The sequence below is a fragment of the Bombina bombina genome, chromosome 3 (assembly GCF_027579735.1).
Source record: "Bombina bombina isolate aBomBom1 chromosome 3, aBomBom1.pri, whole genome shotgun sequence".
In the NCBI taxonomy this organism is placed as follows: Eukaryota; Metazoa; Chordata; class Amphibia; order Anura; family Bombinatoridae; genus Bombina; species Bombina bombina.
Genome location: NC_069501.1, coordinates 230,820,623 through 230,846,812, shown reverse-complemented (window position 1 = coordinate 230,846,812; position 26,190 = coordinate 230,820,623). Strand labels below are relative to the sequence as shown.

The 26,190-nt window shown below is 36.7% G+C and overlaps 1 protein-coding gene across 1 annotated transcript in view; it reads left to right on the top strand.

Annotated features, from left to right (window-relative positions):
• NEK8 (NIMA related kinase 8) overlaps positions 1-26,190 on the top strand; it is a 196,830-nt gene that overhangs the window by 140,305 nt on the left and 30,335 nt on the right. Inside the window, exon 8 of the mRNA XM_053706189.1 lies at positions 3,031-3,178. Within this exon, the coding sequence (XP_053562164.1) occupies positions 3,031-3,178 (148 nt within the window). The remainder of the gene's footprint in view (positions 1-3,030; positions 3,179-26,190) is intronic.

Below are 26,190 nucleotides of genomic sequence, written 5' to 3'. Positions count from 1 at the left end.
TTATACAGAGATGCTGTTGTCTTTTCTTCATTCCCATGGGTGGAAGGTGAATTTGGAAAAAAGTTCTCTTGTTCCATCTACCAAAGTGTGTTTTCTAGGGACTATAATAGATTCCCTGTCCATGAAGATTTTTCTGACGGAGATCAGAAAAAACAAGATTCTTGCTTCCTGCCTTTCTCTCCAGTATGCCTTTTCGTCCATCTGTAGCCCAATGCATGGAGGTGATTGGCCTGATGGTGGCATTCATGGACATCATTCCTTTTGCACGGTTCCATCTTCGACCGCTGCAGCTTTGTATGCTCCATCAATGGAACGTAGATCATTCGGATTTATCTCAGAGGATAAATCTGGACCCTCTAACAAGAGATTCTCTCTCGTGGTGGCTGTCACAGAATCATCTGTTTCGGGGCACTTGCTTTCTGAGACCTTCTTGGGAAGTTGTTACTACAGACGCTAGCCTGTCAGGCTGGGGAGCTGTTTGGGGCCCTCTAAAGGCTCAGGGCCTGTGGTCTCGGGAAGAGTCCTCTCTTCTCATAAACGTTTAGGAGTTGAGAGCTATCTTCAATGTCCTATTAACGTGGCCTTAACTGGCGTTAACCCGGTTTATAAGATTTCAATCGGACATAACACCTCCTCAGTGGCTTACATCAATCACTCAGAGTTCCTTAGCCAAGAAAGAGGTAACTCAAATTCTGCTGTGGGTGGAAGCCCACGATTGTCTCCTATCTGCAATCCACATTCCAGGAGTGGACAATTGGGAGGCATATTTTCTGAGCAGACAGAATTTTCATCCCGGGGGTGGGCTCTCCATCCGGAAGTGTTCTCTCGGATAACCCTCAAGTAGGGGGTTCCAGAATTGGATCTGATGGCATCCCGCCAAGTTTCCAAGGTACCGTTCAAGGTCAAGAGATCCTCAGGCCGTTCTGATAGATGCTCTAGCGGTTCCTTGGAGGTTTTCTCCGACTTATCTGTTTTCTCCATTTGCTCTCCTTCCACAAGTCATTGCTCGTATCAAACAGGATAGAGCATCAGTGATTCAAATAGCTCTTGCATGGCCTCACAGGATCTGGTTCGCGAATCTTGTAAGGATGTCATCTCCTGGAGGTTAACTCAGAGGAAGGACCTTCTAATTCAGGGTCCTTTTCTTCATCCAAACCTAGATTCTCTGAAGCTGACTGCATGGAGATTGAAAGCCTATTTCTGTCTAGAAGTGGGTTTTCTGAAGCGGTCATTGACACTATGATTCAGGCTCGAAAACCGGTTACTCGCAAGAGTTACCATAAGATATGGCGTGAATATCTTTATTGGTGCGAATCTAAGGGGTTCACCTGGGGCCAGGTGAGGATTCCCCGGATTTTGTCTTTTCTTCAGGATGGACTGGATAAGGGTTTATTGGTCAGTTCTCTAAAGGGTCAAATTTCAGCGTTATCTATCCTCTTGCACAAACGTCTGGCAGATCTACCAGATGTTCAAGCCTTTGTACAGGCCCTGGTGTTTAATTCTACAAATTTGATAATTTTGCCTCGGCTAAGGCTTCTTTTGGGAGAAAGGTTCTTCAAGAGGTGGTGCCTTCTGTTTAGGTCCTCCTGCCTTTTTTCTCCCTCCCTGTTCATTCCGTGTCCTCTAGCTTGGGTATTGGTTCCCACTAGTAATTGGAATGACGTTGTGGACTCTCAACGTCATAGGAAAGAAAACAAAATTTATGCTTACCTGATAAATTTCTTTCTTTCCGTACATGGAGAGTCCACGACCCGCCTTCTTTTTTAATTATAATGCAGCAGTTTTTTTGAGTAAACCTCAGGCACCTTTTTCACCCTTGTGTTTCTTCCTTTTCCATTTCCTTCAGATGAAAGGCAGTTACACTTAACAGCTTTGCTGGGGTGCACTTTGCCTCCTCCTGCTGGCCAGGAGTTGAATATCCCACTAGTAATTGGAATGACGTTGTGGACTCTCCATGTCCGGAAAGAAAGATATTTATCAGGTAAGCATAAATTTTGTTATCAAGCAAAAAATATTTACATGATTAAAGGGACATTATACGCTAGATTTTTCTTAACATAAATGTTTTGTAGATGATCCATTTTCATAGCCTATACAGCTTTTTTTTTTTTTTTTTAAAGTATAGTTTTGCTTATTTTTAAATAACATTGTGCTGATTTTCAGACTACTAACCAAGCCCCAAAGATTTAGGAGAATACTGATGTATACCTACTCCAGCTTGCACCTGTTTGTGTAAAGAGTCTTTTCATATGCAGAGGAAAGAGGGAGTGGCTGCTCTTTTTGTTATACAAACACTTTCATTGGGTGTTCCAGCTAACCTTTTTAACAGAGCTAAACTGGGAGCGTCTAAGTACGTTTTTAAACCGTTTTATACTGGATTTTTAGATCAGTATCTGTGCATATTATTCTTTATAATAGTGTCTATTACATGCAGTTAAATGAAAATTGTTGTATACTGTCCCTTTAAGTTGTTTCATGTATATGAACATACAACTAAAGTGAACTCCTAGATACCTAAACAAGTTGTTTATTTTTTAGAATTTCAAACTCCTATTGTAGTTTCTGAAAGCTAAACCTGTCATTCACAGTGTTAACAAACCCATACAAATGTTACCAAAATAGTGTCAGTCACAGCTGGTGTATGTACTTAGCAAGTAAACAAACATCTGCATTTTATAGAATTATGAGAAGAATGGTGTGGATTGGGGGTGGCATTTCAGAAGATATTGAAAGCAGAGAGCAAAGGTAGAACATGCAAGTGTGGGAGACTAAATGAAAATTTAGCAGAAAGAACAAAAATGTATATAATATAAGTTTTGGCTTCTTATAAATTCATGGAGATCTTAATGATAAGGTCATTCCTTTATCCCTACCTAGAATTTATGCAGCCAACAGTCACTGTGACTGTAGAATATAATTCCAGTACTTTTGACTGCTGAAAATTGTGGTTTTATTCTTTAATATATGTAAATTATATTTTTGTGATATTAATGTCCTTTAACACTTGAATTTTTTTTTTTTCTACTTTAGTCTCCTCCGATGGGTGCTGGAGCCCCCTCTCTTCCTGGTTCTGTAGAGCATGCACAGCCTCAGTTCATATCACGCTTCCTGGAAGGGCAGTCTGGGGTGACCATCAAGCATGTGTCATGTGGGGACCTATTTACTGCTTGCCTCACTGGTATGTACATTCTATCTCATTACTACAGATGTTTTTTTAAACCATTTTCTGATTTGTCAGCACCAGTTTTAATATGTGTAATTAAAATGAAAATTAATGAATATGTTTTAAAAATTAAAGCCGTTTTTGTGGGTCTGATATTCTAAAAGTCGCCGGCACAAAGAGAAATCAAATGCAATCTTTGGGATTTTTTTTTAGACCTTGTATTGTAATGTAGGAATCACAGTTTCACATAAAGAACACTACATAGCAACATAAACATTTCTCAAGATAAAATTTATGTTTCTAAATTTTTTTAATGGCCTCGCCGTACTGACAAGGCTTCTTTGAATATCTCGCCTGAGCGGCGAGGTTTTGAGTATCAGGCCCTTTATGAGTTGTCCTTATCAGTCAGTGAGCTATCCATTTCACGCGGGATGAGTTTAATGTCCATTTAATACTCCAATTAAATTAAAAATATTGGTCTAAAAGAGGGCTGTTAAATTTGTTATGAGGAGGCACATTATATTATATTATATTATTTTTTTTTTTGTAATTAAAGCAAAATATACACTTTTAGACAAAAACATTCCAAAAATCTTTACCAGGTAAAGGCAAAAAAAAAAAAATGTTTTTAAGAGGGCAATATTGTGGCCCCTGAGCCTTTGGGTGGACAAGTCTGGTGTAAAATAAGTAAATCCTTTGCACATTTTTGTTCTAGATCAGCAACATATTTTTTTTAATAACTACGAATAATACAATTGCTAATAACAATATTTTCTTCTTAAACGGGAAGAGTCCACAGCTGCATTCATTACTTTTGGAAATTCAGAACCTGGCCACCCGGGGGAGGTAAAGACACCCCAGCCAAAGGCTTAAATACCTCCCCCACTTCCCTCATCCCCCAGTCATTCTTTGCCTTTCGTCACAGGAGGTTGGCAGAGAAGTGTCGGAAGATTCAAGATAGTCTCTTATGTAGGGTAGTACTCTTCGGAATGTGACTGGAGTTTTAAATAGTCCTGTCAGCCTCTCATTGAGAGAATGGATGAAAGTTCAAGTCCGGAGATGCAGGGAGAGTCTTTCTGCGAAACCATCCGTACTCATATTAACAATTCCTTAGCAGTCAGCGTTGGCGAGTTTCACTGCCTGCTTTATTTACTCAAGTCCATGTCAGAAGTGAGGCTACTATCTGTTACTAATAAGGAAACAAAAAGGAGGCGCCACAATAGTGTAAATACGTCAAATATAGTTGTCCCTGCACATATCAAGATATCACTTACTAGATGTAAAGCACTTGATAAGTGCCACAAGTGCAAGCTGGACCATCAATAGCTGCCCAGCGAGCTATCCTCCCGAGATATGTGTCGGCTCACTCGATACTGATGACAAGATCCAGTCAAATGGATAGGACAAGAGATTCCTCTCAGAGTGATATGTCAGCAACCACTCGTGAAATGTCCATATATATAATATATTGTAACTGAATAAAAACTTTGTGATGTCCAAGAGTGAAATAAAATAGGTAGTTTATTTAATACCCAATCCACTACGCGTTTCTCGGTATAACAACCGTTTCATCAGGTGTAAATTTCACATAAAAACATCACATCTTATAAAACACAACTCGGCGTCTAAAGCCGGTGAGTGCGCATGCGCGCATAAAACCATGAACCAATAGCAGCCTTCGGCTGAGCCGGCTAGATATTGATACGTTAGAAATAGAGGTGTGTGCAGACCCAGCTACTACATTGGTGTTAAATCAGTAGGTGTAAAAATTTAAATAGATAAAAATCATCACTTAAATAGCGAACAGAATGAAGCATAGAAACTTCTCAGACCTAAATAAATAATAGGGAAGTTACCCGTACTTTTTTAACATTATGAATTAAAGCACAAAATATATTGAAATATTCTATATAAAAAAGGCAATAGCGAGATTCTCATTGAGACCATATATTGACATCAAAGGATGTTAAACCTTAAAAACTGAGGTTTGGGTCTATCTAAATCCCAACAGTCGTATATAGCCAAAAAGAATAATATGGCATAAAAATAGATTCAGGGGATATTAAATTGTAAACAATAATAGTATATATATACCTAACCCCTGCAATATATATAGTCAATCAATGGAAAATAAACTAGGAAATAATGTATAATATCTAAATGAGTGTGAGATAGATGTATATATAATGTACATAATCTGGACAATACATTGTCAGCGCTATGCTCGTCATGAGCAAATATGTATATCAAATGTATATATATATATATATATATATATATATATATATATATATATATATATATATACAGTCCAGATAGAGGACAGCACAATCTTACACCAATTCAACTGCCAAGGTGCACTGCAAGCCAATTCGTATCCTCTCCAAGAACACAGGCACTCACTGGTCTTTATAAAAGGTAATCCTTTATTCAATCCATTAAAACGATAATAATACCATGACGTTTCAGCACATCATCGTGCCTTTATCAAATGTATCAAAATATTAAAAGCTTCATATCAAACTTACCCCAAATCACCACTTAAATACTACTGGAATATAGCACATGCCGCCAGCTCACCGTGTGTAAAATCGGCGTCTGACGTCATCAGGGAGCGCTGATCTGTGCGCCCTGTGAGATCGTAGGGCCGACGTTGCCATGGCAACATGTAAACTATACACGGTTTCTCGGCGGATGTGCAATATCGAGTGTGTCGCCGATAACACATATTGACGGAGTTCCCCATACTTATTATAATGGGGCAAAGTACCGCAGATCTCCAAACTATTGGACAAAAACGATGTCTATATCAGCGCAACACTCCCAGCAAATAATACTAAAAACAAAGTGCGTAAAAAACATAGTGTATAAAATTCAAAAATGTGTTAGAAAGGAGCATCTATATAACATTGTATCCATATCACAATGAGTGAAAAGTATCAAGAAAGCATTTGATGTCATAGAGACAGTAAACTACTTCAATTTACGTATAAGGTGAAATACTAGCTCACAATCATGCCTACTAGTATTATGGTAGAAACATGGGAACAATATGTGAGAAATGATTATATGTCCATTTTTGAGACCCATACGCTATAACAGGACAAATCTGTGTACTCAGATTATGTTGCAAGAACAGAATTTATCTAGTAGAAAGGGCTGAAGTCCAGCGAGGTATTGAGGCCATATGGAGAGATGGTATTTAGCCTGTAGATCCACTTGGTTTCGCATTGTAGTATACAATAAAATATACCCACCCTAGGCCGCAATAATGTTGAATTTTGTAGGAGGTGGTGCTCCGTGTTAAATAAGTGCTCCTATGACCTTATGTTGTTGGTGATAGAGGAGGTCACTAGGTTAGAGAATAAAATTAAAAATGAAACTGACATCATTAAACAAAACAGTATGCACATCCTGCTGGAGGATAAGAGTCAGGATTGGGTTACCAAACTGGAAGGTATAGTCAGTAAATACCGTAGTGACCTTATTGCATTCAAAAATAAGAAACTCAACAGTGTTGAAACTGATTATAGAGAGAAACGTGTATATAAGTGGCTACATGGCAAAGATGATACTACACAGAATAGACTGCGACGTAATCTGCGTCCTAGAAACACACTAAGTATAGTCGATAGCAGTGGAGGAGATTCCTCAGGCCCGGAGGGTATCACCTCTAGCCAGAGTAATACTAACAATAGCGAACACTCCAATTCTTTTTTAGGAGTGGGGACACGCTCGGCAGCAAAACCACCAACTATTCCCACTACAAAAAGAGAAGTGAGGGAAGAAAAATCAGAAGGGGGGCCACAAAAAAACAATTAGCAAGGAAAAAGTAGATATTATATTTAACCTCAGTAGCAGACATTTGAATGAAGCGGAAATATCCCTGTTAAATCGGGGGCTATCATTCATACCGACCCCCAAAACTGATTCTTTTGATATGCTGGTGGATATACATAAGTTACAAAGGCAGCTGAAACTAAGAGATCATTTTAGAAATTATACTTATGTCCCCACTCCATTCAAGAAAAAATCTACTTTTGAACTTGCAAATACGCATAACTCCATCAGAGGATACACACGGGCTCTTAGCCATGATATCAGACAAATACCCCAACAAAAGACATATTCTAACTTGAGTAATGCTGAGGCCCAAGCACTCACGGACCTGAAAAATGACACATCCATCATTATCCGCCCTGCGGATAAGGGGGGATCTGTTGTCATTTTAGACTATACAGAGTACAGGAATGAGGAACTTAGACAGTTAAGAGATAGCCAAACGTACAAGAAATTATCTGGTAACCCTACATCAACCTATAAAAGGGTCATTGACAGATTTCTACAGGAGGGCTTTGAGGCAGGTATACTTAGTGAACAGGAGCAGACATTTCTTACTACAGATTATCCAAAGGTTCCTGTACTCTACTTACTGCCAAAGGTGCACAAAACCTTACAAAATCCACCTGGCAGACCGATTGTGTCTGCCAGGGGTTCAATTCTGTCCAGTTTGGCCATATACATTGACTCGCACCTCCAGCATGTTGTTAAGCATACTGAATCTTATTTAAAGGATTCCCCAGATATGATTCGTGTTCTCAAGGAATATGTTGGTTTAAGTGTTGATGATGTGCTTGTCACCATGGACGTGGACAGCCTCTACACTGTGATACCTCATCATGAGGGTGTGGAGGCTGTCAGGTCCATGGTGACGGGCAATGATTTGTATAATGGTCCACCTATAGAGTTCCTTTGCGAAATGTTAACACATTGTCTTGAGAAGAACTATTTTAAATTTGAAAATGACTATTTTTTGCAAATCGCAGGTACAGCCATGGGTTCGAATGGGGCACCCACTTATGCAAACCTCTACATGGCGTGGTATGAACGCACGCTGATGCGGCCACATGATAATAGCAACATCATGTACTACACACGCTATATCGATGATGTGTTCTTGGTGTGGAGAGGTGGTGAGCCAGCATTGCTTGAGTGGGTGTCACATTTGAATACCATGGCTTGTCCAATCAGGTTTAAGTTGGAATACAGTACAGTATCTGTACATTTTTTGGATCTTAATATTTTCAAAGTTGATGCAGAGGGTATCACTCGTTTTGGTACCTCTCTTTATACTAAACCAACTGACCGCAATTCCTTGTTGGATGCAAGGAGTTTTCACCCTCTGCACCAAAAGAAAGGGATTGTCACCTCCCAACTCACTCGTGTCATTAGGAACAATAGTGAGATACCTATGCTACATCAACAACTGGAAGAAATGGACACGAAACTAGTGGAGAGAGGCTATACTAGAGAGATGGTCAAGAAGGCACGTGATGATCTTATGGATCCCACTAATCTGGAAAAAAGGCAAAGGACAACCAAGTCAGACCCTGACCGGATCAACATGGTTACTACATATACATCAGATTCGAGACACCTCACTGAGGCGGTCCGGAGGCATTGGCCAGTGGTAGGCAGTGATCCCACACTACCATTTGGGAGGGTGGCTGCCCCCAGAATAGCATACCGAAGAGCAAATAACCTAAGGGACATATTGGTTAAGTCAGATCCAATAAGGAATTACAAAAAGGATACTTGGCTTAAACCCACGAAGATGGGCTGTTTTCCCTGTTTTGGATGTGTAACCTACAATGGTATGCTTAGGGGCAATTCGTTTCAGCACCCTCACAGCAACAAAAGATTCGACATTAGGCATCGCCTTACCTGCACCAGCATATATGTAGTATACATGATTATTTGCCCATGTTCCAGTGTATACATCGGCAAAACTGTAACAACCTTCCGCGAGCGTATGGCAAACCACCGGTGTGCAATACGGGAGGCCCTACGCATTGGTGAATCAGAACAACCAGTAGCTAGGCATTGCATCCAATATAAACATGTGGTTTCAAGTTTACGCACAATGCTTATAGATCATATACCCCCACTCCCAAGGGAAGGTGACGGGGGAACCTGTTACTACAATGCGAAACCAAGTGGATCTACAAGCTAAATACCATCTCTCCATATGGCCTCAATACCTCGCTGGACTTCAGTCCTTTCTACTAGATAAATTCTGTTCTTGCAACATAATCTGAGTACACAGATTTGTCCTGTTATAGCGTATGGGTCTCAAAAATGGACATATAATCATTTCTCACATATTGTTCCCATGTTTCTACCATAATACTAGTAGGCATGATTGTGAGCTAGTATTTCACCTTATATGTAAATTGAAGTAGTTTACTGTCTCTATGACATCAAATGCTTTCTTGATACTTTTCACTCATTGTGATATGGATACAATGTTATATAGATGCTCCTTTCTAACACATTTTTGAATTTTATACACTATGTTTTTTACGCACTTTGTTTTTAGTATTATTTGCTGGGAGTGTTGCGCTGATATAGACATCGTTTTTGTCCAATAGTTTGGAGATCTGCGGTACTTTGCCCCATTATAATAAGTATGGGGAACTCCGTCAATATGTGTTATCGGCGACACACTCGATATGCAAATATATCTATTGGTCTATTGCACATCCGCCGAGAAACCGTGTATAGTTTACATGTTGCCATGGCAACGTCGGCCCTACGATCTCACAGGGCGCACAGATCAGCGCTCCCTGATGACGTCAGACGCCGATTTTACACACGGTGAGCTGGCGGCATGTGCTATATTCCAGTAGTATTTAAGTGGTGATTTGGGGTAAGTTTGATATGAAGCTTTTAATATTTTGATACATTTGATAAAGGCACGATGATGTGCTGAAACGTCATGGTATTATTATCGTTTTAATGGATTGAATAAAGGATTACCTTTTATAAAGACCAGTGAGTGCCTGTGTTCTTGGAGAGGATACGAATTGGCTTGCAGTGCACCTTGGCAGTTGAATTGGTGTAAGATTGTGCTGTCCTCTATCTGGACTGTATATATACAGTAGAAATCTGTCAATGACCCTTTTATAGGTTGATGTAGGGTTACCAGATAATTTCTTGTACGTTTGGCTATCTCTTAACTGTCTAAGTTCCTCATTCCTGTACTCTGTATAGTCTAAAATGACAACAGATCCCCCCTTATCCGCAGGGCGGATAATGATGGATGTGTCATTTTTCAGGTCCGTGAGTGCTTGGGCCTCAGCTTTACTCAAGTTAGAATATGTCTTTTGTTGGGGTATTTGTCTGATATCATGGCTAAGAGCCCGTGTGTATCCTCTGATGGAGTTATGCGTATTTGCAGGTTCAAAAGTAGATTTTTTCTTGAATGGAGTGGGGACATAAGTATAATTTCTAAAATGATCTCTTAGTTTCAGCTGCCTTTGTAACTTATGTATATCCACCAGCATATCAAAAGAATCAGTTTTGGGGGTCGGTATGAATGATAGCCCCCGATTTAACAGGGATATTTCCGCTTCATTCAAATGTCTGCTACTGAGGTTAAATATAATATCTACTTTTTCCTTGCTAATTGTTTTTTTGTGGCCCCCCTTCTGATTTTTCTTCCCTCACTTCTCTTTTTGTAGTGGGAATAGTTGGTGGTTTTGCTGCCGAGCGTGTCCCCACTCCTAAAAAAGAATTGGAGTGTTCGCTATTGTTAGTATTACTCTGGCTAGAGGTGATACCCTCCGGGCCTGAGGAATCTCCTCCACTGCTATCGACTATACTTAGTGTGTTTCTAGGGCGCAGATTACGTCGCAGTCTATTCTGTGTAGTATCATCTTTGCCATGTAGCCACTTATATACACATTTCTCTCTATAATCAGTTTCAACACTGTTGAGTTTCTTATTTTTGAATGCAATAAGGTCACTACGGTATTTACTGACTATACCTTCCAGTTTGGTAACCCAATCCTGACTCTTATCCTCCAGCAGGATGTGCATACTAACACACACAGAAAATAAATGACAGTGGCGCTAACACCCTCTTTAAATATAATAAAAACACTAATGTCAATTCTTACAACCACATGTATAATTTCTAAAAAATAGATAAAAACCTGTATACAATTATATGATATTTAAAAGACTATAAAAATTAAAAATAGAACTAGAACAAATGGAATAACAAAAACGTTTTACCACTTTCCAAAGAAATGTCAGTCCATAAACCACTAGAGTCCTCTGCTGCTTGTTAACCAAATGGATCCTTCACACCAAATGAAGTAGGGCAAAAAACTTGAATTCTGAAAGAAAAAAGCGCAAAGAGAGACTCAAGTGCAATAAATAACACAGACGCTGCTGCTCTTAAAAAAATGCACTTACAATGTTTATTAATAATAAAGCAGGTATAAAACAGTTTTCTCCTTCAAGGTAATTAATCCAAATACTCAGCTGCTCCGGTCTGTTTTCACAGCCTTACAATGTCCGCTCCCTTCTGATGTCCACCGGAACTTTCAGTGTAGGGGAAATCCTTGTTGATGGGGCTACGGTAGCCCTGAGAGTCCAAAAAGCAGAGTGTTCTATTCTTAGAACTACGGCTCCTCTGCAGATCCAAAATTCAGTCCTGTGGTACCTCTACGCGTTTCTTCTGCTATCGTGCAGACTTTCTCAAGAGGATGAAGAGTCTAATGCTGAGTGGATTCAATATCCATCCCAATAAAAACCCTCATAGTAAATCCTATTGGTTGAAATTTCCTCTGTGTAATATGGGTAAGAAATGCTCACTGGGTCCTAGAGACCAAGTTATAAAATGCTACGTTCCTTTTGCACATAACAAATAATGTGTACAGTTAATTACAACACATCTATAGTTAATAAAAGACAAGGGACAATTATTTTGCACAAAAAATTATAACAATAATACAAAACTCCTACCACTAGGTAAAATTTAATAAAGCAAAAAATATATTAAAAGTTGATACAACGTGTGTTAATGCATATACTAAAAATCCCTGCAAACTAAACAATATTCATCTATGTATACTTAATATCTACACATCCAAAATTAGTATATGTTGCAATCCCAAAAAACAAATAATTAACCCAACAAATGTAACAACAATACTCTGATCCTACAACTAGGTTTAATTCGATGAAGCAAATATAATTAAAAATTAAAACAAGATATATTTATGCGCATATCCTTGCAGCTTAAGCAAGATTCATCTCTATATATGATGAGCATTCACAATCTGGAAAACACATTTTTATTCTCTATGTATATATATGTGTATACCTTTCCTACTAAAAAGGAGTGATTTAATCCTAAGTATCCAAGTTGATCTGGAGTATAGAGGGATGGATCTACAAAAATGTGTTTAGAAAATTTGATAGTATGTACACTGTCATCTCTATTTAGATATCATCCAATTAATTCTATACAATTACTAAAGGTTGTTTAAAATTTATTTAAAAGTTGTTTAAAATGGAAGGGAAAAGAGGAGGAAATAATTATTATATAAACAAGAATTATTAAAGGAACCTTAAGAATATCTAAAAAATGTCAGATTTTTTTATATATTAATTACATAAAAGCTGCTATGTCAATGTCTATGTTTAATCCTTTTGGATGTAAACTATTGAGCTTTTGGATCCAAAAAGTTTCTTGTTTTCTTAGGCTCATCAACCTATTGCTACAACTCTTAGGTATCCAATCAATTGCTTGAATTTTTAGAGACCTAGAGTCTCCCCCATGATGTTCCAGAAAATGTAATGGTACACTGTGATTAACTACTTTCTCTTTTATATTATATAGATGTTCTGTCAGTCTACTTCTTATCTTTCTTTTGGTGCGCCCTACATAAATTTTATTACACCCACAAGTTAGGAGGTACACTACATATGTGGTGTCACATGTACACCTACTCTTGATATTAAAAGACTTAATGCCTTCGCTGTCTTTAAAGTGACTATCCTTATTGATATGTTTACACATACTGCAAATTTTCTTTCCACACTTGTATGTGCCTGGTTTTAGACTCAGCCAATTACTCTTCCTATCAATTTCTATTATTTCCGACTTCCTCAATTTACTGGGAGCTAGCAGATTTTTCAAACTTCTCCCTTTCTTAAAAGTAAACACAGGTTCTTCTGTCAAGATAGGGGCCAGTACAGGGTCCGTCTTAAGAACTCCCCAATGTTTTTTAATTACATTCTTGATGATCTTATGACCCTCGTTGTAAGTAGTAATAAACCTTAAAGTATCCTTATTATCTTGAGTTGATTTATCCTTTTTAGGTTTTAAAATAGAGTCTCTATCAGTTTCTTGTGCCCTATTATATGCTTGTTCTATTGTATTTCTGTTATAGCCCTTTTCTATGAACTTAGTACTCATATGTTCAGCCTCTTTTTTAAACATCTCTATATCTGTACAGTTACGTCTGAGTCTTAAGAACTGCCCATAAGGCACATTGTCTTTCCATCTCTTAAGGTGGGCACTTCCATTGTCTATGTAACTATATGCGCTTTATACCTCTATCCCCCATGAGAAAGGATTGAAGGCCCTTGAAATGGAACTGTTGAATTGGAAATTTTCAGCAGAGCAATTAAACTTTATCCTAGATTGCACGAGATTTATCTTAGAGCACAATTATTTTATTTTTGAAAATGTGTTCTATAAACAGGTCAAAGGAACAGCGATGGGGACTACATTTGCCCCATCGTATGCTAATATTTATATGCACAGATTTGAAATTGAGAAGGTTTGGAACAATAATCCGTTTATAAACAACATTATAAAATATTATCGTTACATAGATGACGTAATCATCCTCTGGGAGGGTGACGAATCATTGATTAATAGCTTTTTAACACATATGAACAATAATGATTTTAACTTAAATTTTACAGGTAAACATTCACGAACAAGAATTGAATTTTTAGACCTTTGGTTATATGTAGATGCCAACTTAAAAACAGCGGTGAGTAATTTTAGTAAACCTACTGATAGAAATAGTTACATAGACAATGGAAGTGCCCACCTTAAGAGATGGAAAGACAATGTGCCTTATGGGCAGTTCTTAAGACTCAGACGTAACTGTACAGATATAGAGATGTTTAAAAAAGAGGCTGAACATATGAGTACTAAGTTCATAGAAAAGGGCTATAACAGAAATACAATAGAACAAGCATATAATAGGGCACAAGAAACTGATAGAGACTCTATTTTAAAACCTAAAAAGGATAAATCAACTCAAGATAATAAGGATACTTTAAGGTTTATTACTACTTACAACGAGGGTCATAAGATCATCAAGAATGTAATTAAAAAACATTGGGGAGTTCTTAAGACGGACCCTGTACTGGCCCCTATCTTGACAGAAGAACCTGTGTTTACTTTTAAGAAAGGGAGAAGTTTGAAAAATCTGCTAGCTCCCAGTAAATTGAGGAAGTCGGAAATAATAGAAATTGATAGGAAGAGTAATTGGCTGAGTCTAAAACCAGGCACATACAAGTGTGGAAAGAAAATTTGCAGTATGTGTAAACATATCAATAAGGATAGTCACTTTAAAGACAGCGAAGGCATTAAGTCTTTTAATATCAAGAGTAGGTGTACATGTGACACCACATATGTAGTGTACCTCCTAACTTGTGGGTGTAATAAAATTTATGTAGGGCGCACCAAAAGAAAGATAAGAAGTAGACTGACAGAACATCTATATAATATAAAAGAGAAAGTAGTTAATCACAGTGTACCATTACATTTTCTGGAACATCATGGGGGAGACTCTAGGTCTCTAAAAATTCAAGCAATTGATTGGATACCTAAGAGTTGTAGCAATAGGTTGATGAGCCTAAGAAAACAAGAAACTTTTTGGATCCAAAAGCTCAATAGTTTACATCCAAAAGGATTAAACATAGACATTGACATAGCAGCTTTTATGTAATTAATATATAAAAAAATCTGACATTTTTTAGATATTCTTAAGGTTCCTTTAATAATTCTTGTTTATATAATAATTATTTCCTCCTCTTTTCCCTTCCATTTTAAACAACTTTTAAATAAATTTTAAACAACCTTTAGTAATTGTATAGAATTAATTGGATGATATCTAAATAGAGATGACAGTGTACATACTATCAAATTTTCTAAACACATTTTTGTAGATCCATCCCTCTATACTCCAGATCAACTTGGATACTTAGGATTAAATCACTCCTTTTTAGTAGGAAAGGTATACACATATATATACATAGAGAATAAAAATGTGTTTTCCAGATTGTGAATGCTCATCATATATAGAGATGAATCTTGCTTAAGCTGCAAGGATATGCGCATAAATATATCTTGTTTTAATTTTTAATTATATTTGCTTCATCGAATTAAACCTAGTTGTAGGATCAGAGTATTGTTGTTACATTTGTTGGGTTAATTATTTGTTTTTTGGGATTGCAACATATACTAATTTTGGATGTGTAGATATTAAGTATACATAGATGAATATTGTTTAGTTTGCAGGGATTTTTAGTATATGCATTAACACACGTTGTATCAACTTTTAATATATTTTTTGCTTTATTAAATTTTACCTAGTGGTAGGAGTTTTGTATTATTGTTATAATTTTTTGTGCAAAATAATTGTCCCTTGTCTTTTATTAACTATAGATGTGTTGTAATTAACTGTACACATTATTTGTTATGTGCAAAAGGAACGTAGCATTTTATAACTTGGTCTCTAGGACCCAGTGAGCATTTCTTACCCATATTACACAGAGGAAATTTCAACCAATAGGATTTACTATGAGGGTTTTTATTGGGATGGATATTGAATCCACTCAGCATTAGACTCTTCATCCTCTTGAGAAAGTCTGCACGATAGCAGAAGAAACGCGTAGAGGTACCACAGGACTGAATTTTGGATCTGCAGAGGAGCCGTAGTTCTAAGAATAGAACACTCTGCTTTTTGGACTCTCAGGGCTACCGTAGCCCCATCAACAAGGATTTCCCCTACACTGAAAGTTCCGGTGGACATCAGAAGGGAGCGGACATTGTAAGGCTGTGAAAACAGACCGGAGCAGCTGAGTATTTGGATTAATTACCTTGAAGGAGAAAACTGTTTTATACCTGCTTTATTATTAATAAACATTGTAAGTGCATTTTTTTAAGAGCAGCAGCGTCTGTGTTATTTATTGCACTTGAGTCTCTCTTTGCGCTTTTTTCTTTCAGAATTCAAGTTTTTTGCCCTACTTCATTTGGTGTGAAGGATCCATTTGGTTAACAAGCAGCAGAGGACTCTAGTGGTTTATGGACTGACATTTCTTTGGAAAGTGGTAAAACGTTTTTGTTATTCCATTTGTTCTAGTTCTATTTTTAATTTTTATAGTCTTTTAAATATCATATAATTGTATACAGGTTTTTATCTATTTTTTAGAAATTATACATGTGGTTGTAAGAATTGACATTAGTGTTTTTATTATATTTAAAGAGGGTGTTAGCGCCACTGTCATTTATTTTCTGTGTGTGTTATTTTTTGAATCTTTTTATAAATAGGCAGCATGACTACCCTGATAGATAATGTTGAAACCCCAGAGACCTTTGGGGATTATAGTGCTAGGAATAATAGAAAACGGGACTTAGATCTTACTAATGACATTCCAAATTCCATTAACAATAATACAGAATCACCTGATATGCTTTTTAAAAAATTAGAGAAGTTATTACAACAAGATACCCGTGAATGGCAGGATTTAATACTGCTAGACAACTATGTACTTCATAATATTGTTCCAAGGGGCCTCCGCATTTTTAAATATCCTGCATTTGATTTGGAGGATGTGGAATATACTAGTGAGTGGGAGGAGGCTCTACAAGAATGTTCTCTCAAACTAATTAAGGTACTCATTAAGTATAGAGAGTTCAAGCTGAATAGGATTAAGAAGGATCTAGATGAGATACTTCCCAAAATACAGGTTTTTAAAACTGAAGAGAAATGGGTGACTAGGAATAACAGTATCCAAAATAGAATCAAACAATTGGAAATAGATCTTAAGAGGAGTAAACAACAAAAGTTAACTAGGGATATACAAGATTTTAAGGAGGACAAGGTTTATAATTTTAAAAAGAAGACAGAGAATATGCGCTTGATAAATAGAGGTAAAAACCCACAGGGAAACGATTTTAGAAGAGGAGGGAATACTCAAATAGGTACTTATTATCATAATGCTGAGGAAAAACTTGAAGGAGGTATGAATAGAAATGAAGTAGGTTTTAGTAATAATAATAGGATGGCTCCACAAACTAATAGAGTACATATGGATAATTACAACCATAATAGGAATGGGAACTATAGGAGACCCTATAATGATAACACTAACAGGCAGTTTTGGATGGATAAACATTATGAATATCCTAATAAAAACCGTAATTACTATGGTAACAATGAGCAATGGAAGGGAAGGAGAGAGGAAAGAGATGGCCCATCTAATTCTAATAGGAGGGACAATTCCAGAGAAAATTCAAATGGTCTTAATATCAATACATCAAATAGATTTGAAGTGCTTAATCAGCATCAGAATGAATCAAGTTGGCCTGTTTTGGGGGCTCGCCCTAAATCAGATTATCAAGATTATAACCATAGATCAGAGAATAATGAATGGAGAAATAATCAAAGACAAGAGGGAAATACCAATCATCAGAATCATTTTTTAGGGAAAACACCATTACCCCACAACCAACGATTAGAACCAGAACCGAGGTACACACAACAAGGAGCGTGGGAAACCAGACAAAGACAAAACAAAAGAGGTTTAGAACAAGGAGAGGAAAGAGAGGAGGGGTCAGAGTTACAACAACCAAACAGAAGGCAGAGGCGAGAAGAAGACAGGAATTAGACATCTTTAACTTGGCTAATATAGAGTTAGATGCCAATGATATTAAACTTTTAAATAAAGGTCTCAACTTTTCACCCAAAACACTACCGAATGATTTTGAAGTTTTCATCGACATTCAGAAATTTGTTAGAAAGTTAGTTTTAAAAAGATTTTATGCCAAAAAAGAATGCAATTTAAAATCAGCGGTTAATAAAGATCACTTGGAAGGGAAAGATATAGAAACTTTAACCATTCTAAAATCCCTAGAAGATATGGGTGTTGATAGCCAGGATGTTAATGAGAGTATCGATACAATAGAGGAACTGTTTAATATTTCCATATATGAGGAAGAATCTAAGATTCACCATAGTAATTTGAAAAGACCTTCCACATTTTATCCAGTTGGAACACAGGGGGACCAAATTCCAGTCTTCACAAAGATGGTTATGGACGAGGTTTTTAATCTATTCCACAAGAAAAGAAAGAATTTAGTTAATAAGTATAATGACAATTTAACCTCCCAGGAGAGAAACTCTCTTAAGAAATTGATGGACAATAAAGATATCATTTTTAGGGCAGCAGATAAGGGGGGTGGGATTGTTATACAGAAGAGGGAAGACTATTTAGCAGAAGCTTATAATCTATTAAAAGATATAGACACATACCAAGTTATCAATGGGAATCCCACGAAACAATACCAAAATAAGCTTAATAAAATATTAGTGCTAGCAAAAACAGAAGGAGTCCTTGATAATGATGAGTTTAGATACTTACAGGAAAATGAACCTAGGATCCCCATATTCTACCACCTGCCAAAGGTGCATAAAGACATACATAAGCCACCTGGGAGACCTATAATCTCAGGGATTGATTCCCTGAGCGATAAAGTTTCTAAATATATTGATTTTTATCTACAACCAATAGTCAAGAATACTAAATCATATATCAAGGACACCACACAAACCATCAATATATTTGAAGGTTTAAACTGGAAAGAAAATTATTGTTGGGTAACGTGCGATGTGTCTGCGCTTTATACCTCTATCCCCCATGAGAAAGGATTGAAGGCCCTTGAAATGGAACTGTTGAATTGGAAATTTTCAGCAGAGCAATTAAACTTTATCCTAGATTGCACGAGATTTATCTTAGAGCACAATTATTTTATTTTTGAAAATGTGTTCTATAAACAGGTCAAAGGAACAGCGATGGGGACTACATTTGCCCCATCGTATGCTAATATTTATATGCACAGATTTGAAATTGAGAAGGTTTGGAACAATAATCCGTTTATAAACAACATTATAAAATATTATCGTTACATAGATGACGTAATCATCCTCTGGGAGGGTGACGAATCATTGATTAATAGCTTTTTAACACATATGAACAATAATGATTTTAACTTAAATTTTACAGGTAAACATTCACGAACAAGAATTGAATTTTTAGACCTTTGGTTATATGTAGATGCCAACTTAAAAACAGCGGTGAGTAATTTTAGTAAACCTACTGATAGAAATAGTTACATAGACAATGGAAGTGCCCACCTTAAGAGATGGAAAGACAATGTGCCTTATGGGCAGTTCTTAAGACTCAGACGTAACTGTACAGATATAGAGATGTTTAAAAAAGAGGCTGAACATATGAGTACTAAGTTCATAGAAAAGGGCTATAACAGAAATACAATAGAACAAGCATATAATAGGGCACAAGAAACTGATAGAGACTCTATTTTAAAACCTAAAAAGGATAAATCAACTCAAGATAATAAGGATACTTTAAGGTTTATTACTACTTACAACGAGGGTCATAAGATCATCAAGAATGTAATTAAAAAACATTGGGGAGTTCTTAAGACGGACCCTGTACTGGCCCCTATCTTGACAGAAGAACCTGTGTTTACTTTTAAGAAAGGGAGAAGTTTGAAAAATCTGCTAGCTCCCAGTAAATTGAGGAAGTCGGAAATAATAGAAATTGATAGGAAGAGTAATTGGCTGAGTCTAAAACCAGGCACATACAAGTGTGGAAAGAAAATTTGCAGTATGTGTAAACATATCAATAAGGATAGTCACTTTAAAGACAGCGAAGGCATTAAGTCTTTTAATATCAAGAGTAGGTGTACATGTGACACCACATATGTAGTGTACCTCCTAACTTGTGGGTGTAATAAAATTTATGTAGGGCGCACCAAAAGAAAGATAAGAAGTAGACTGACAGAACATCTATATAATATAAAAGAGAAAGTAGTTAATCACAGTGTACCATTACATTTTCTGGAACATCATGGGGGAGACTCTAGGTCTCTAAAAATTCAAGCAATTGATTGGATACCTAAGAGTTGTAGCAATAGGTTGATGAGCCTAAGAAAACAAGAAACTTTTTGGATCCAAAAGCTCAATAGTTTACATCCAAAAGGATTAAACATAGACATTGACATAGCAGCTTTTATGTAATTAATATATAAAAAAATCTGACATTTTTTAGATATTCTTAAGGTTCCTTTAATAATTCTTGTTTATATAATAATTATTTCCTCCTCTTTTCCCTTCCATTTTAAACAACTTTTAAATAAATTTTAAACAACCTTTAGTAATTGTATAGAATTAATTGGATGATATCTAAATAGAGATGACAGTGTACATACTATCAAATTTTCTAAACACATTTTTGTAGATCCATCCCTCTATACTCCAGATCAACTTGGATACTTAGGATTAAATCACTCCTTTTTAGTAGGAAAGGTATACACATATATATACATAGAGAATAAAAATGTGTTTTCCAGATTGTGAATGCTCATCATATATAGAGATGAATCTTGCTTAAGCTGCAAGGATATGCGCATAAATATATCTTGTTTTAATTTTTAATTATATTTGCTTCATCGAATTAAACCTAGTTGTAGGATCAGAGTATTGTTGTTACATTTGTTGGGTTAATTATTTGTTTTTTGGGATTGCAACATATACTAATTTTGGATGTGTAGATATTAAGTATACATAGATGAATATGGTTTAGTTTGCAGGGATTTTTAGTATATGCATTAACACACGTTGTATCAACTTTTAATATATTTTTTGCTTTATTAAATTTTACCTAGTGGTAGGAGTTTTGTATTATTGTTATAATTTTTTGTGCAAAATAATTGTCCCTTGTCTTTTATTAACTATAGATGTGTTGTAATTAACTGTACACATTATTTGTTATGTGCAAAAGGAACGTAGCATTTTATAACTTGGTCTCTAGGACCCAGTGAGCATTTCTTACCCATATTACACAGAGGAAATTTCAACCAATAGGATTTACTATGAGGGTTTTTATTGGGATGGATATTGAATCCACTCAGCATTAGACTCTTCATCCTCTTGAGAAAGTCTGCACGATAGCAGAAGAAACGCGTAGAGGTACCACAGGACTGAATTTTGGATCTGCAGAGGAGCCGTAGTTCTAAGAATAGAACACTCTGCTTTTTGGACTCTCAGGGCTACCGTAGCCCCATCAACAAGGATTTCCCCTACACTGAAAGTTCCGGTGGACATCAGAAGGGAGCGGACATTGTAAGGCTGTGAAAACAGACCGGAGCAGCTGAGTATTTGGATTAATTACCTTGAAGGAGAAAACTGTTTTATACCTGCTTTATTATTAATAAACATTGTAAGTGCATTTTTTTAAGAGCAGCAGCGTCTGTGTTATTTATTGCACTTGAGTCTCTCTTTGCGCTTTTTTCTTTCAGAATTCAAGGATGTGCATACTGTTTGGTTTAATGATGTCAGTTTCATTTTTAATTTTATTCTCTAACCTAGTGACCTCCTCTATCACCAACAACATAAGGTCATAGGAGCACTTATTTAACACGGAGCACCACCTCCTACAAAATTCAACATTATTGCGGCCTAGGGTGGGTATATTTTATTGTATACTACAATGCGAAACCAAGTGGATCTACAGGCTAAATACCATCTCTCCATATGGCCTCAATACCTCGCTGGACTTCAGCCCTTTCTACTAGATAAATTCTGTTCTTGCAACATAATCTGAGTACACAGATTTGTCCTGTTATAGCGTATGGGTCTCAAAAATGGACATATAATCATTTCTCACATATTGTTCCCATGTTTCTACCATAATACTAGTAGGCATGATTGTGAGCTAGTATTTCACCTTATACGTAAATTGAAGTAGTTTACTGTCTCTATGACATCAAATGCTTTCTTGATACTTTTCACTCATTGTGATATGGATACAATGTTATATAGATGCTCCTTTCTAACACATTTTTGAATTTTATACACTATGTTTTTTACGCACTTTGTTTTTAGTATTATTTGCTGGGAGTGTTGCGCTGATATAGACATCGTTTTTGTCCAATAGTTTGGAGATCTGCGGTACTTTGCCCCATTATAATAAGTATGGGGAACTCCGTCAATATGTGTAATCGGCGACACACTCGATATGCAAATATATCTATTGGTCTTATGCACATCCGCCGAGAAACCGTGTATAGTTTACATGTTGCCATGGCAACGTCAGCCCTACGATCTCACAGGGCGCACAGATCAACGCTCCCTGATGACGTCAGACGCCGATTTTACACACGGTGAGCTGGCGGCATGTGCTATATTCCAGTAGTATTTAAGTGGTGATTTGGGGTAAGTTTGATATGAAGCTTTTAATATTTTGATACATTTGATAAAGGCACGATGATGTGCCGAAAGTCATGGTATTATTATTATCGTTTTAATGGATTGAATAAAGGATTACCTTTTATAAAGACCAGTGAGTGCCTGTGTTCTTGGAGAGGATATATATATATATATATATATATATATATATTTTAAAAAAAAATTTATACATCAAAAAAATAAATAAATAAAAAATATATATATATATATATATTGAATAAAAACATATAATAAAAATATATTGAAATGAATATATTGTGTGCAAAAAAATGTGTAGGAACCGTAGGCCACATCAAGTGCCAAAATGGGACGATAGAACTAAGTATAGTGTGCGGTTGCACTATATATTCAAATACAAACAATTATGGAGTGTTTGATTGAAATGCCCCTATGTGTATATGGTATAAATATATATATATATATATATATATATATATATATATATATATATATATATATATATAATAAAAACTGTAATTTTGACTTTAAGAATATTGGTTTATATATTATAAATAGGTGATATATATGCCCCAAAAATTAAATTAGAGCCGTCTCAGAGGATTGCTATTCATGCATAGTCCTTTACAGAGCGTCACCAGATACCGTATACATACAAATATACATGAAGAACATAGTGTAAATATGCGGGTTATAAAAAATATATATACACTTATTAACTCACCAAAAGCATATACAATATACCTAGGTTGATCAATATAGAGATGTCATATACCCAGGATTCCTAATTATAAGCTACCTATACTATGATCATAAACCTAGGTTGGGGTTTGAGTGTTTTAAGCTTCCAAATCCAATAGGTATCTGTCTAAGGTGAATAAACCTATTTCTACCCCATTTGGGTGCCACAGACTCTATTGGAAAAATTCTGAAAATATCATCTTCCCCCATATGACATTTTTCTTTATGACGGGGGACACTATGGTTAATATAGATTTTCTTAGAATTTTTGACATTTCTCATATGTTCCCCCCATCTCTTTTTTATGGGTCTTGACGTTCTTCCGATATATTGTACTCCACATTTACACTGTAGCAAATAAACAACAAAAGTTGAGTCACAAGTAAAACGAGAAGTAATATTAAATTTTTCCTTGGTAGAATGGGACATCAATTCAGTTTTATTTCCTACAGTGTAACTACATAAACCACAATTAGCTTTTCCACATTTAAAGAAGCCATTTTTACTGACTAAAAAGCTATTGGTGTTTTTTTTTTTTTAAATAGTTTTTTTATTGAGGTTATACAGAAAAAATACACTTAAATGAAATACCATAAAATACACTTGACAAAATCTATGCCAGGAATATGGTGTTAAATAAGGTAAAAGTAAAACAGTGAGACACTATAGGCAGTTGTCTAGAACCTCAGTTTTATATTATTTTCTTAGATGGGTTCCTCCTTTGGCACTAGGGGTTACTCATGACCCCAATATAGCTTGTATACTCTGGGAGAGGAAATTGGTTTTGAATTTGGTCACTTTTGGACCTAGTTAAGCATTAAGGGGAGGGTTGGAGAAAATCAGCAGGTAAGCACTGCTTTATGTTAAAGGAGGGGAGGAATAGGGGCTGGGCCCATGTTAGGATTGCGTGATGTCTGAGATAAAAGCAATGAAGAAAAGGAGAGAAAGATGGAGCTCAGATATATGTTACAGTAAAGATGGGAGGTGCTCTAATGAAAATATATGTTTAATGATATCTATATACTCCGGGGATTGACTATTAGTGCATATATGCCGAATATAGGGTAATATAAATTAGTGGCTTGCTAGGTGAAGTAATGAAAGATGTCAGGTATGGGACAAGTAGAGTAGAGACCAAAATATAATGGTGTGTGCGAACCAGGTATTTGGCTTAATCTGCAGCTATGCGGGTAATTTAAGGTAAAATAGTCCCCAACATTAAAGAATATATAATCTCCATAGACTCGAGGGCAATACAGGTGACTAAGTAACTAGGCTAGGCTGAGGGAGAATATTATCCTGTGAGAAATCATAGTTGGCACTATAGGGTAGCTGATTTAGCCTGGAGTTAAGTTAGGATAGCTAACATGTTTCCTAAATACACAAGTTAAAAGTATCAGTTAGAGTCCAAATGGTTTAGAGAATTGTTAGGTGTTATTCCCAGGGGGGGAAGTGTCAGGTCAGGCCAAAGCCTCTGGGCCGCTGTACCACCTGAAGGAGATGTAGATTATCTGATAAGGATCCCTTAGAATGACTCAGACCACGCAGCAATATGATCTAAAGCCAATCATGTTTATTGAACAGCGCAAGCCTATCTTATAGACTTCAGTAACAGCATACAGGGTTAAGGGGATGACACGTTAGGACCGCGTCATTTTACACAGCTACTTCAAGATTATGAATAGATTGTGGTCTTCTCTGATATCCAGTCCAGTGAGTCTAGGGGTTATAGAGTGTTAGTATTCTTGGGTTCTCTAAGATATCTAAAACCCAAAGACATGACCTGGAGATACATATCTGCCAAATAATTACTCACACAACTCATATTGCCAATATCAGGGGTGCAAGTGGTATAAACTGCAAGAAAGCATTAACAAATAAGCATTTCAGTGTTATCCTTACGGCAAAAGGGCATATATAACAAAATGAAACATCAGGTACTTCTGTAGATAACCCTTAATGGGCTGACCCTTAGATAGGAAGCATGTATAAGGTTGGAAACATAATATGCAGGACCTCTCTAATGCCACTTTTCAACAAATAACGCTAACACTAAACATGAAAAGCAGGTAAACTAGTGAATATATATAGTCCCAATTGTCTAAATATGTGCTTATGGCAAACAAGAAAATTTAAACAGTTTTCATGAGATCTCATACATATAGGCTTGTTATTCCACCTATTCTGCTTTTTAAATCTAACCTACTCCGGATTGGGTTAATCCTGCCGAGTAATAAAGTGAGTCCTGCTGTCCATCAATATTTTCATACCTAGCTGAAAGAAAGTCTCGGATGATCTCCAATGTGTAGCACCTCTGGGGGTTGTATATCCAGATCACCTCCAACCTGTGCCACTGCTCAGGAGTAATGTGGGCATCAACTAGACCCAGACTCCCCGCCCGGGGACCGGCCGCCTCTCCCGAGCAGAAAATCCGGGGCACAGAGGTGAGTATAGGCTTCTCATCTGAAGCAGTAGTGAGAGCGGGTAACTGTCTAGGTGTCAAAAGCTCCACACCAAGGGAGCTCACCGGATCAAGTAGAAGAGCTGTACTTAACCTTCTGACAGGCAGTGTTTCAGTTCCGGGAGTCGGATGGGGTGCCAGAGTGAGTGCCTCAAAGCTGCTTTTGGCATATTTGTTCCAGGTAAGGTCTGGGATTAGACCACATTTATCGGGTCTGTAGTTTGAGGTCATTTTGTGGTGTAGGAGTCCTCCACTGGATCAAAGGTGTCGCACTCAAGCAGTGGCGGGTGTCGAGCGCCATCTTTCATGCGTATCTCTTTAGCTGCAGCAATTAAGTCCCCAAAGTTACTATCCATTTTGCGCTCTAGGGCAAGCAGCAAAGCTGTTATACTTGAGCCGAACTCCTCCATCATGCTGTTATAGAATGGCGTTTAGCT